Source organism: Molothrus aeneus, chromosome 6 (genome assembly GCF_037042795.1).
Source record: "Molothrus aeneus isolate 106 chromosome 6, BPBGC_Maene_1.0, whole genome shotgun sequence".
Lineage (NCBI taxonomy): Eukaryota > Metazoa > Chordata > Aves > Passeriformes > Icteridae > Molothrus > Molothrus aeneus.
The window spans coordinates 16,407,823-16,420,228 of NC_089651.1; the positions used below are offsets into that span (position 1 = coordinate 16,407,823).

General features: G+C 51.3%; 1 protein-coding gene across 1 annotated transcript in view; it reads left to right on the forward strand.

The window, feature by feature from the left end:
• Positions 1 to 11,214: 11,214 nt before the first annotated feature.
• MOB2 (MOB kinase activator 2) overlaps positions 11,215 to 12,406 on the forward strand; it is a 109,110-nt gene continuing 107,918 nt past the window's right edge. Inside the window, exon 1 of the mRNA XM_066552496.1 lies at positions 11,215 to 11,395. Coding sequence (XP_066408593.1) covers positions 11,379 to 11,395 — 17 coding nt within the window. The 5' untranslated portion in view covers positions 11,215 to 11,378. The remainder of the gene's footprint in view (positions 11,396 to 12,406) is intronic.

The window sequence follows — 12,406 nt, forward strand, 5'->3', positions numbered from 1 at the left end:
AGAAGGGAAGGGCTCCATGTGCTCCTAAGAGCCACATGTGTCCTGCTCCATTCCCTTGAACCATGTGGTTCAAGTCTTTTACATCTCTGAACCAACTGAGGACCAGATTTGGTTGCAGCACTGATAAACTCAAGACACCAACTGTTGGGCTGTGGACAGATGGCTGTAAAAGATGCTATAGTTCACTTCTAGGAGACCCTCCTCTGCATCCCAAAATCTCTTTTTTTATTGACATCCCAGCCTGTCTCCTTCATTAGAGAGGTCAGTGACAAGTGACCACTGCCTTGCAGATTCCACGTGCCAGCTGTGACACACATGTGCAGTCCCCTCCAACCTCAGGAGGTAAGAAATGCCCAGCAGCAATCCTCTCTGGCTCAGCACATCACTCTGGGATGGGCAGGAACACTGCTGCCTTCAGCCTGTCTCAGGGCTTGGCTTTGGCTTTGCCCTGACATCCCTGAGCACAGAGCTGTGACGAAGCGTCTGCATTTGGGAACCCCCACCCGGCCCCTGTCCAGCAGACTTGGTGGTGCCCGAGCAAGGGCCAGACTACCTTGTCTCCAGCCAGGCAGCATTAACCTTCCCCCAGCAGAGACATTCCTCAGACCTTGCTTGTACTTGCAAAAGTACATCACGAAGTCAGAGCGCTGCCAGGGCTGCCTCTCCCTGCTCTGCTTTCCCTGTTAATGGCTGACTAGAGCATCCATTAGGGAGCAACAGCCAGGATGTGCAGAAGATGCTCCCCACAGGCACCTGGCATGCTTGCCTCTCACTTGCTACAAACCTCTGGGGCAGACTGGCACAGATGACCAGGATATTTCTGTTGTGCAGCCCCTGAGGAAACACCCAGGCACTCAGGGCTTTGTGGTGCCTACCCCTGCTGCAGACAGCTTTGGGTTCAGCCCTGGGCACCATGCTGAGGGCAGGGCACAGAGGATATGGAGAAGTGGGAGCCAGAAGAAGTGCAATTTCCATCAGGATGAAGGCACTGGCTGGCTAAGTGGTGCCTGTGAGGGCTGTAGCTGAGGCTGTAATGTCACTGAGACAGCACAGCAGGATGGCATTCTGATGGCTGAACTTTCTGCCCTCTCCTCTTCCCCCTTGGCCCCATAATTAGTCCTCTGGGTCACTCAGGGCTCCCAAAGTGCTTTCATCCCTGAGGAATTTGTTTAGCTGTGGAAACCTAAGGAAAGAAAAGAAAGAAAAATTCAGTATTCCTCTGAAAATCCTATCACCCACATTACCCTGGTTCTCCATGCTGCAGCACTGGGTCCAAGGCTGGCACAGGGGAGGTAAATGCTGCCAGGCAAAGCAGGAGCAGGCAGTAAACAGAAATGATGAAGCCTAGGTGCCTTCTGCACCAGGCCCTGGACTCCTGATGGTAATTGGTTTCACCCCAGTTCCACAAGTGTGCACCTTGAACTCCTTCAATCTGGTGCCTGGCAGAGCAGCACTGGCAGTATGGAGATCTCTTAGGAAGGGAAATCATTTCCCTGTGCAGGGCAATCATCCTTCCTTGGGGTATTCTTATATCAGGGTGGATTAAAGGGAATAGAAGCAGCAAGATAACTCAGATCACGGCAGGGAATAATCTAGTCCAGATAACCTCTGTGGTTTTGCCAGTTCTACTCTTCTTTTGATAGCACCCAGTCAAAGACCAAGGCTTGATATCCCCCCTCACCAAAAAAAAGGATCCATGTACAGAGAAGTAATGAAAAAGGATCCTCCTGCTTCCTCCTGCACCAGGCAGTGCTGCTGACAGAGGCACAGAGACAGCATCAAGGCTTTCTCCAGAGCAGACAGGCTGCCCTTGGCTCTCTCACCCACCAAAGCCATTAGCAATGAGCTCAGCCCGCTATTATTGCTGATCCAGGGAGCCTGGAGGCTCTCAGAAGTGCAGCTATTGATCCATGCCTCTTACATGTCCCCCTCAGGTCTTTGGTTTCAGGAAACCTCTTTGCCTGTCCTCTCCTTGTTTCTTCTCTGCAACCTCCAGGAATGCTTTGCTGAGGGACCTTTCTGAAGCTGAGAGTGAAGGGAAAAGTAACAGGAGCTGCAGTGAGAGGGCCAGGGATTTAGCCTGGCCAGAACTGCCTGTTTGCTTTGGCTGGCTGTGCGTGGCTTTATTAATCATCTCCATCTTCCTCAGTGGAGGAAGGGGAGGACATTTTCCCCTAGGTTAGAGCTGCAGATCAGGGGAGGGAAAGCTTGGTGCCTTTCATGGAAATGCAACCTGCATGGTCTCTGTTCATCCATGGCATGGACTTCCTGAAGGGGCTATGTCCATGGAAGTGCCCCCTCCACCCTCTCCCTATTTCAGGGCTGCCAGCATGACTTGCACCAGCTGGTTAACAGGTGACTGCATCTCTGTGCAGGCTCACAGTGATGGCACAAGCAGACAGGTCTGTGAGTCTGCTGGGGAAATTACTTATGGTAAGGATCAGCTCAGTGGCATCCTGCTGCTCCTGAAGGACAATCCTACACCCCTCGGGCTGCTTCTCCCATCCCTTCAGGCTCACCTTGCCCAAGCAATCAGGTGGTAGGGTGAGGAACCATGCTGGGCAGCTGGGGCATCAAAAAAACCTGGTGGAGCTACAGCCAGAAACCACCTCTCTGCTCTGGGCTGATTTCCTAGGTATGATGCAAACAACTTGCTGTCCAGCCCCTTACAAAATGTGTTGCCTAACTCTCCCCACATCCCCAGGAAGACTTTCAGGTGCCTTGGTGCACTCTAGAAATGACTAATGAGCCATCTAAAGCATTAGCACTGGTGCTGGCTGCCAGAAGCAGATTGAGATCAAGCCTTCCCGTGCTTCCTGTGCATCCATCAGCTCCACCCAGGAAGCAGACTTCCCTTTGACAACAGCCAGATTAGGCAACAGGCAGACAACAACTGCCCCGTGCTGGACCAGGCAGGCCCAGGCAGGCAGTGTGTGGGAAGGAGTGACCCTTTGCAGAGGGAGGAAAACTCACATCTTGCTACAGCCCCCACTGCAGACCTGGCAGGGATTTGGTAGTGGCCTGCAGATGGATTAGGACTAGCAGAGAGAAGTCATTAATTTTTGGGTAAGTTTGTGGACAACAGAGCCTGTGGATGCTGTGAGGAAACCTCCATACTCAGCCAGATCCCCAGCATGCCCAACACAGGAGTTTTCATGTCTTCCTTTAAAAGCTGCTCATGTGGCCCCAGTTTGCACGAGACACACAGGCCTGATCCCATTAAAAGACCAATGGATGTACTTCCATATTCCCACAAAGACAAACTCCAGGGAGTTGTTTCAGCTGGTTCCACATACACAAATCATGCTGAGGAAGCAAATGGTGGTATCTGTTCTAAGTGATGACTCATTCATGGCAGCATTGTACCCCAACAAATCTGAGGAAGTTGGCCTGGGCAAAGCTTCCTTACCTGTCACCCTGTCCTTACCTGTCACCCTGTCCTCCTGGATTTCATGTAATAGCAGATTACTGTGAGCAGGGGGCAAAATTTAGCTGACTCCTTGCACTTACTGCCCTTGCAGTCATCAAAGAGGACAGGTCACCTTCCACTGCTAACGCTGCAAAGCAGACATGGAATAAACCTGACCTTCCTTTACAGCCTTTCCTGGAGAAATCAACACTTCCTATACATAGAAAAATCAATGGAGGGCACTTACCCAACAAATCCCCATTGGTCTGAACCACCTGCATCAACAGAGCCTTACATGGCCATCTATGCACCCCAAACCCTCTCCAGCAGCCCTGTCCGGGCTGCTGTGGCAGGGTTTTTTCTTTGTTTCTACTAGCACACCAGTCTAGCACAGTGCACTCTGCTCTGTGCTGATTTGGGGGAGCCTCAGCAGCATCCTACATTTTTGTGATTGTGCCCTACAAGCTCACTGCCACCTATTTTTCACAAATCTACTCCAGAGGTGTTGCTGCTTCCCCTGTGTCAGTCCTGAAGGAGCCAAGTGAGGAAGAAGGTAGCGTTCCCACCATGCAGGCCAAACTCTCCCACCTCTCAACGCTCCTGGATCGCTCCCAAAGCCTCCTTGAAAGACCACTAACCCACCTGCACCTAGCTAGAAACCTTGTTACTGACTGGGAATAACTTTGAATGGAGTATTCATGAATATGAGTATTTCCTCTCAACCATCAGATGGTGCCATTGAGTCTCCTTAGGATGTGGAGCCCCGAGGACAGCAGGCTGCCACCAGGGATCACGCTGGCTTCTTGCTCCACCTCAAAGGCAGGGAATAGCACTTTATTCCTCAGTTATAGGTACAGAAATATTCTAGTGTTCTCAAATAAATTAACAAGGATATGTCACTGTTTTGTCTGGTTGTTTGCTTGTTTGTTTTGCACAAGTTTGGAAAGACTGACTATCTTCTTGGAGCTGGACTCCAGTGAAAGCAGTGCAGGAACAAGCAGAGCAGTATAGGAGCACTTCAATTTCTGCTCCAAGAAAAGGATGCGTGTTTGCATCTTTTGCAAAGATTTAGAGAAGATGAACTGCTTTCAGGCAGCAAGGCTAGAAATTAAAGAGGGAGCAGCATTAGCAAAAGCTCCTTTCCCCTCCACAACAGCGATATATGGAACACAGGACTTGCCCTCCTTGGAAAGTTAGACAGCAGGCAGGAGGCTGCCCGGTGCCTGGGGGTGACTCTCTCATTTCTACCTCTCCCTGCCTCTTCCCTCTACCTTTTTAATTTTTTTTTAAATTTTTTTTAGCACAGAGTGTGCTGTAAAAAGAAGAGGCATCAAGGCACATTGCCCACAATATGCTCATCACATCTGACATCTCCCCTCCTCATGTGGGGCCGGGACTTCCAGAGCTTTGGTACTTATAATTCCTTGTGGATTTTGCAATGACCAGAGCCTGGCACGGAGAGCCCTGCTGTCCAGCTGAGGCCTCTACCTGGCATTGCAAATATGCAGGAATAACAACTGATTAGTGCTTTTCCTGGGTTGGTTTTCATATTTAATTGAGCAAGATGAAAGAGGAGAAAAATGCTAGTAACGTGAGGAAGGAGGGAAAGGAGAAATCATTACAAGTGCATTTAGTCAGTGATAAGAATGGCTGCTGAGCTGGGCTGGGTGGTTTCCAAGCACAGTGGGAGCCAGCTTCAATTTCACAGCATAATATTTCTGCACCCTTAAAATAACTTCTCCCTGCCCCCAGGGTGTCAGAGGAGCTGGAGAGCAATGTGTGCCCCCTCCCTGTGCAGCCCCAGGCCGCTGGGTGCTCAGTTATCACCCAGGGGCTGTTTTGAGAGCAGTCCCATCACCGGTGTCGTGATGGGCCAAGGCACCGAGACCCGGCCAAGAGGGCTGGAGCAGAACAGAGGGGATGCTCCGCAGACCCAGAGCCGTGGTCTCCCAGGGAAGGCAGCAGGTGGGGGATTGCTGTTTGAGCCCTCTTCGGTGCCGGTGAAGAGCAGCTTCCCCGAACAGCTCAGCAGAGATGGGACCTCTTTATTGTCGGGGCTAATTGCTCATGTGAGATGTATTTACAGAGGCGACTGTTTGTGCAGAGCGCAGCAGACAAACAGACTCCTGTTCTGCCAGGCACCCTTTGTAATCGGTGGGGGCTGGGAACACTTTAATGCAGCCATCATTTGGAGGCCTCATTTGCACTGCAGGCACCAGCCCCGGCGGGCTGGACGCTGCCCGCGGGATGCGAGCCCCGGCAGGGCGGGCAGAGGGCAGCGGGCTGCGCCCAGGCACTGCTCGTCTCACCCACCTCCTTCTGAGCGCTCGCTGCTCGCTCCGAGCCAGGCACAGGACCCACAGAGCAAACCCTTGGGTGTGATCCTGGCACAGTCTGACCATTCCTCCCGTGGCTTGCAAATGCAGCTGCTCCCATTTGGGCATTTGGCTGCATCTCTGCCCCGCACGGGATGAGCCCTGTGTGTGCGCAGGTGAGCTGCCCGTCTCCTCGGTCTGCAGGAGATGTGACTGGGATGCAGGGTCTGAGGTGCTTCAAAGGTTATTTGGTGAACTGCTTTCCATGCAGTTGTACCAGAGGACAAGACGTGCCAGACAGCTGTTCCTTGCCTTTGTAAATAATGTCAAGGAGTGGTTAAAAGCAGCCAGGACTCTAAAAGAAAACAACAGCCTTGCAGGCTTTTTGCAGCCTGCTGGGTTTTTTTCAAGGAGGAGGCCTAGAGGGAGTTTTGCCATCTGTGAGAGGGATGTAGCATTAGGAAAATAATCCAAACAATTTCCAGCATTCTCCATCTTCCTGCAAAACCAGTGGGGATGGACAAGCCCTGGCTTCCAGTTACATGCAACACCTTTTGCTTTGGGTAGCCTACATCCCAACCCCACAGTGAACACCCCTCTCCAAACTTGAAAATATATGTCCCGCTTCTCATCCTGTGCCCTTTTCTCCAGTAGATTAAGACATGTTCAGGGAAGAGCTTATCAGTAAGGAGGAACAGCACCACAGAGCTGGGGTGTGTCTTCTGCTTCCCCTTTCCAAGGGGCCGTTCAAATGGGCTGGTACTGGTCAGGCGTGCTGGGAGCATCCCTTTGGTTACAGCTTGTCCACAATGACGCAGAATTACCAGCACTGGGACAAAAGGAAACCCACGCTCATCCCCTTACAGGGCTCTCTGACACATGCAGACCAACCCAGGCATGCTGACCCCACGAGTGGCATTTCCCAAGCTTCCCAGCTGAAACTAAAACTCCCTCTTCTTTAAAATAAGTTAAATTCATTTTAGCGTAATTTTTGTATTCCACACTTGAAGGAACAGAGAAATCCACCTAATTTTTAGCACTCCTAAGCACTGGAGGTTTCTGAGCATTTACACATCATCTCTCACAAGACTTGATGCAGAAGAAGTGGGATTTTTTTCATTTTCCAGATATGGAAGCTGAGGTAAAAGGCAGACACTGCACAGTAATACCTAATTAGTGGGGGGAAAATTAAGTGCCAGTCACCACCAGTCTCATGTTTTGACAACCACTAAGTTGTCTGAAAGAGGAAATACCTAAGAATTCTGTTCTTCTGTGACTTGGAGAGAGCAACTGAACCCTAGTCAACATCCCTAGAAATGCAGACCCCCAAGGGCAAATTTTGCAGCCCTCTTCCCTGAAGTTTTACCCCTCTCTCAAACATCAGAATAAAAGCCATATTTCCCAGACAGTTTAGGACCCAAAATGCCATTTATTGTTTCCAATCTGATCCTCAGCCAGATTGATTGTCTTGTTGCAAGACTATATGTGAAAGGTCCTACTATTACTGGCAGCAATCAATATTTATAACCACTCACAGTGTTTATTTATTAAAAAAAAAAAATCAAACGTTCCAACCAAGAAGAGATGCTTTTATTAATATCTAGCATGATTAATAACCATATTCAGAGTTGCAGGCAGGCCCACGCTGTCAGACTCATGCACTTTTCTTTTTCTAATGGCTCTGCAGGAATTTGAACCGTAATATGTTTCACGCTCAGGGACAAAGAGGTTTTGTCTCAGGGAAGGAGTGTGTGGATGTTTTTGACTTAAAGAGCCAGCGCCACATTCAGGGCTTCACAAATAGAACTATTTTGAACCCAAGCCCATCGGCCTGCCACATCTCCTGGAGATACACTGCACAGGGTGGATCTCCTCTGTTGCTGAAGACCCAGATGGGAGCTGCAGATTTGCAGCTCGCTGAAAAATGTCACACCCCCTCTGTGTCAGGGCAGCCATCACCTGCTCTGCTTCCCTGCCACCCACTGGAAATGCCTCAGCTCGGCAAATGGGTTCACATCTCTGCCTGTTGAGGCCTCTCAGCTGTCCAGGGTAAGATGAGCTCCATGGGAATGACACTGCTTCAGATCAAAGAAGGAAAACTCATAGAGCCCTAACCATTGCTCCATTCCTATAGAGCAGGGAGAGAAGAGGGAACATGTGAGGCTGATGTCGAGGTGTCAGGTCTGAGGCTGCTCAGCCCCACACCAGCATGGGGTGGTGGAGGAGGGACAGGTGTTTCTGGTGCAATAAGCCAATTAAGGAGCAAAGTTCACTCCCACTCCTTAGCGCTGGCTCTGCACGGTGGTGTTTGCCCACCTGCACGCTGCACTTTTCCCACTGCAGGAGGTAGTGACAATTAAATCAGAGGCAGTAAAGGGGCAGTTGCAAAGAAACTGGTGCCTTGATTACTTCCTCATAGCCACTCACCCTCCACGGTACCACTTTATTATCAGACAGGCAGAGCAAGTTGACTAAAAGGGAACATGAAAATCAGGTAGATAAGACAGCTGTTGTCTGGAATGGCTATAAAACCTCCTGTTTCACAGAGGTCTAGTCATGAGAACTGTGGGACAAAATAAAGGAAGTAAATGTTCACACTTGCTATTTCAAGGCAGCTCTCAGCCAGCGCTGAGTCACTTTTGGGACTGCCGTGTCTTTCTTCAGGGTTATAGGACATAACAGAGCCTTCTGACAGACAGGGACAGCCCTCAGGTCCATGCTATCTTGTACTTTGGCTTTTATACTGAGCCCTGCAGAGCTTTACACAACCGCTAAATCCTCAGGTGAGATGTCTGTTGGCCCCAACTCCTGTGCTCTGGGCTGCATGGGGTCCCCTCCAGCCTCCCATCAGTTTCTGAAAAGCACTGGTGCTGCTGAGGAACATCTGGAAACAAAGCCACACTATGCCTGGAGGTCAGGAGGAGCAGGGAATGCACTTTTTTGGTTCCTGTTACGCCAGCCAGGCCAGGGGATACGAGTGGCAGAACAAGGAGGAGAGCAGCAGGTGAATGCAGTATTTCTTGCTATGTGCCACAGGCCAAAAGCCCTACAGTGCAGGTCCCACAAGCCCACGGGGCACACGTTCTGCCCAGACTTCCTGTCAATAATCTCACATTTTAAATCCTGTTAGACACGAGTAAGCTGTGGAACAGTAATCCAGGGAAGAGTCGATGCAAAACCCTGCAATGTCAAGCACTATAAACCTCCAGATCCTCCGCGCTCCCCACCACATCTGTATGCGGGCAGCAGCGCTTGTTAAGCACCTCATCCTCATGTCCTACAGGGCCTGCTCTCAACAAGCCCTGAGCAGGGAGCGCCCTTTCTTTGTCCATGTGCACAGGGCTTAGCACAAAGGAGCCCTGCAGCCTCCCAGGCTCACTGCTGCCAAACAAATAATTGCTGTGATGCATTTTATGGAGGGCTTGAAGGGGAGCTGCAGGACAGCCACCGGGCACTGCTCTGGGGTTGGCACATCCTCTGCCCTCCAGAGCTGCTCACGGAGGGGCCTGACTGAACTGGGATGAATGGGAATTGCTCAGTCTGCTGGAGGGATTTCTGTGGTTTCCAGTGGCTGAAGGAAGAAGGAAAAAAAAAGACAAAAAAACCCCAAACAAAACAGTAATGTCAATGGAAGTGTAATGCCAAGGAGAAAAAAAAAACATTCTAAAATAATCACCTTGGGTGAGATGTAGATAAAGGACTTGTGCCCTTGGAAGGTAGGATACAAAAGATAAATGAAATAGATGTTCCTTGTCTGATTTTTTTTTTTTTTTGCACCAGTAGCTCCAGTGCCAGTTGCTGTATATTTTCCTTGATACAATCAGGAAGAAAACAGCTAATCTGACATGACAAACTCATTGTATCAGAAGTCATCTTAAAACATGTGTCATATGACTAAACACCCTACACCTGGTACAATGCATCCCACAGTAAATTTGGATGGAGCTCATCCTCAAATGCCCTGCTAAAAATACCCATAACAAAGGGCAACAAGAAAACATAATTCAAATGAGGGACATCTGTTCTCAAATGTTTGCAGATAATGACTGGATCGAGTGTCTGCATAAAGGATAATTATTTTCTGCAGATGGTTTGATCTGGTATTTTAAACAGTGCAAAAATCCTTGCCCCAGCCACTCAGGAAAGTATGGGGGATTTTGCTGCAAGACCTTTTTCCTATCCTCTGCTTCATTTCCTAAATGCAAGGATAAGTAAAACTAAAACCAATTAGAAGATAAAATGTATTAAAGAGAAACACTTCATTGGAACACAGGCAACATACATTTTCAAGTTCTTATGTTACACTGCCATATACCCAGATAATTCTCAGGCTGAAGTATTGTTATAGGAGAATGGCAAAATAAAAAAGTTATACTTTGTGCAAAGCAGATTTCAAAGGGAAGGTCCGTTTCCAAAACTACACCACAATATGCTTTTTAATACAAATAACTCTACCACAATATGTTTTTAAATACAAAATAACCCTACTCTCTTAAGACAGAGAGGTACAAAACAACTATGATGGAGAAACACTGTTGTTAAGTCACCCCCTGACATCCCCTTGCCATGCAGAATTAGCCCCAGGAAAACGCTGCTTTGTTGGAGTTCTCTTCGGAGCCCGTGCGGTGGCTGGGGCTGACTCATGCACCCCGAAAAGTGGGGTTACAGGTGGGTGCCTGTGGGGTGAAGGGCCCTGGGGACACCTTGGGGCTGGCAGGGCCCTCGGAGCCCCTGGCACAGCACGGGGAAGAAGCAGGCAGGGAAGGAGGGGGATGGCTCAAACAGCCTCTGAAGGAAGGTCCTTCCCTTGGAAAACTGCTGGGTGCGGGGAGCCCAATAACATGGCCATCACTCTCCCCTAAGGCAGGTTTTAACAAATACACGGGTCCAAAGCTGGGATCGTGTCCAGCAGCTCTGCCCCTGTGATCGTGCCCACCCGAGCAGGTGCCGATCAGGGAACTCAAGAGGACATCGCTTTCACGGAGCCTCCGGGAATGCTGTGCATCAGCGAACCGCATGGAAAGGATTGACATTCAAAAGTTACGGTTGTGTAAATCTCAAAGGGTGCAGTGTTGGGCTGTCTGGGGATAGGCATCATCCCTCCAGCAGCTGTTTGGTCATTTCTGCAGGATAGTCTTGGGTCAGTCCCTGGCGACCCCGTGGGAATTCCAGGTTCTCATGCCCGTCTCCAATTAACACATCAATTTGCCTTGCCAGAGCTGCCTCAGAGGCTCCGACACGGCGTGCCCCAGCGAGAACCGAGCCCTGCGGTGCAGGCAGCGAGGCTCCCGCACAAGGGCCCGACTGACGCGGGGGTCCTGGGCCCGGGGAGCCCCGGGGTGCGCGCCCGGACTACACCTCCCAGCGTGCCCCGCGCTGCAGGGCGGCTGGCGGCGCAGGGCCGCTTCCGGGTTGGCCGGTGCGGTGTGTTTACTTCCGGCCGCGCCAGTGCGCGAGTGTCAGCCCGGGGGGGGCACCCGGCGGCCGCCCCGCCCGCGGCCGGGGAGGGACCGACCGACCGACCGGGGCACGGACCGACGGACACAGCGGCCGAGGGAGGAGCCCCGAGCGCGCAGCGGCCCCGGCCCCCATGAGCGGGCGGTGAGCGGCGAGTCGGCGGCCGCGGGAGCTTCCCGGCGCGGCGGGACCCAGCCATGGACTGGCTGATGGGGTGAGTGGGGCCCCCTGCGCGTCCCTCCCCGCGGAGCTCTCCCGGCCGGCTGAGGCGGCCCCGCCGCCGGGCAGCCCAGCCCCGCGTGCGGCGCTAATGACTAATCAGTTCCTGCCCGCGGGAACGGGAGCGGGAGCGCGGCTGCGGCTCAGCCCCGGGCTCAGCCCCTGGGTGCAGCCGCCTGCGGGCACCACGGGCTGCACGGGAGCCCTCGTCTTGTCCCGAGCGGTGGCTCTCTGAAAAAGTAACTTTTCCTTCCCTTTTTGCGGTATAGGCAGGCCAGGTGTGGCAGCTCTCTGTGCTTCCCACTCGTACAGTGTGCGGCTAATCCCCCTGCGACAGAACATCGCTCTAAACCGAAAGGCGTGCCAAGGTTTAAATGGCTTTCTGTAGGGAGGAAGAAGAGACTTCGGCAGAGATTAGCGCCAAATCAGAGCCACGCCAGGGGGCTTGGATAGCCTGGGATTAATAGTGCTAATTACACAGAGACAGAAGGTAGAGAGCTGTTTGCTGCGGGTTTTAGGTCTGGAAACCTCAGTGCGGGAGAGGGAGATGCAGTTGATGGGAGTGACCTGATATGCTACCAGTATCCCAAACGAGATATTCTCGGTTGCTTCTTGCATGAATTGCGCTGGCGACCTGCACTCAGGTGAAGTGTGAATAATTATGCTTCAAGATCGTATGAGCACTTGGTTTATGCTCCAGCAAAACTGGCGCTGCAGTGATAACCTGCTGTCCTTAGTTTGTTCTTCACAGCTGTTCCTGAATGTGGTCTTTGCCATCTAGGTTGCCTCCTTTCCTTACATTGATGTGCCTAGAACAGAAGGTAAACTTTTGTCGCAGCTGGTGGATGTGGTGTGTTTAGAAGGGTCATTGGCGTGCGTGCTCCTTTTGTCTGCAGCTGATCTGTTTGGTGCTGAGAGTGCACTTGTTACTCGCCTTCACATGGGTCTCATCCAACTCTGGAACCAGCTGTCCATACAAAGTTTCACTGTGAGTCTGACCCCTCCC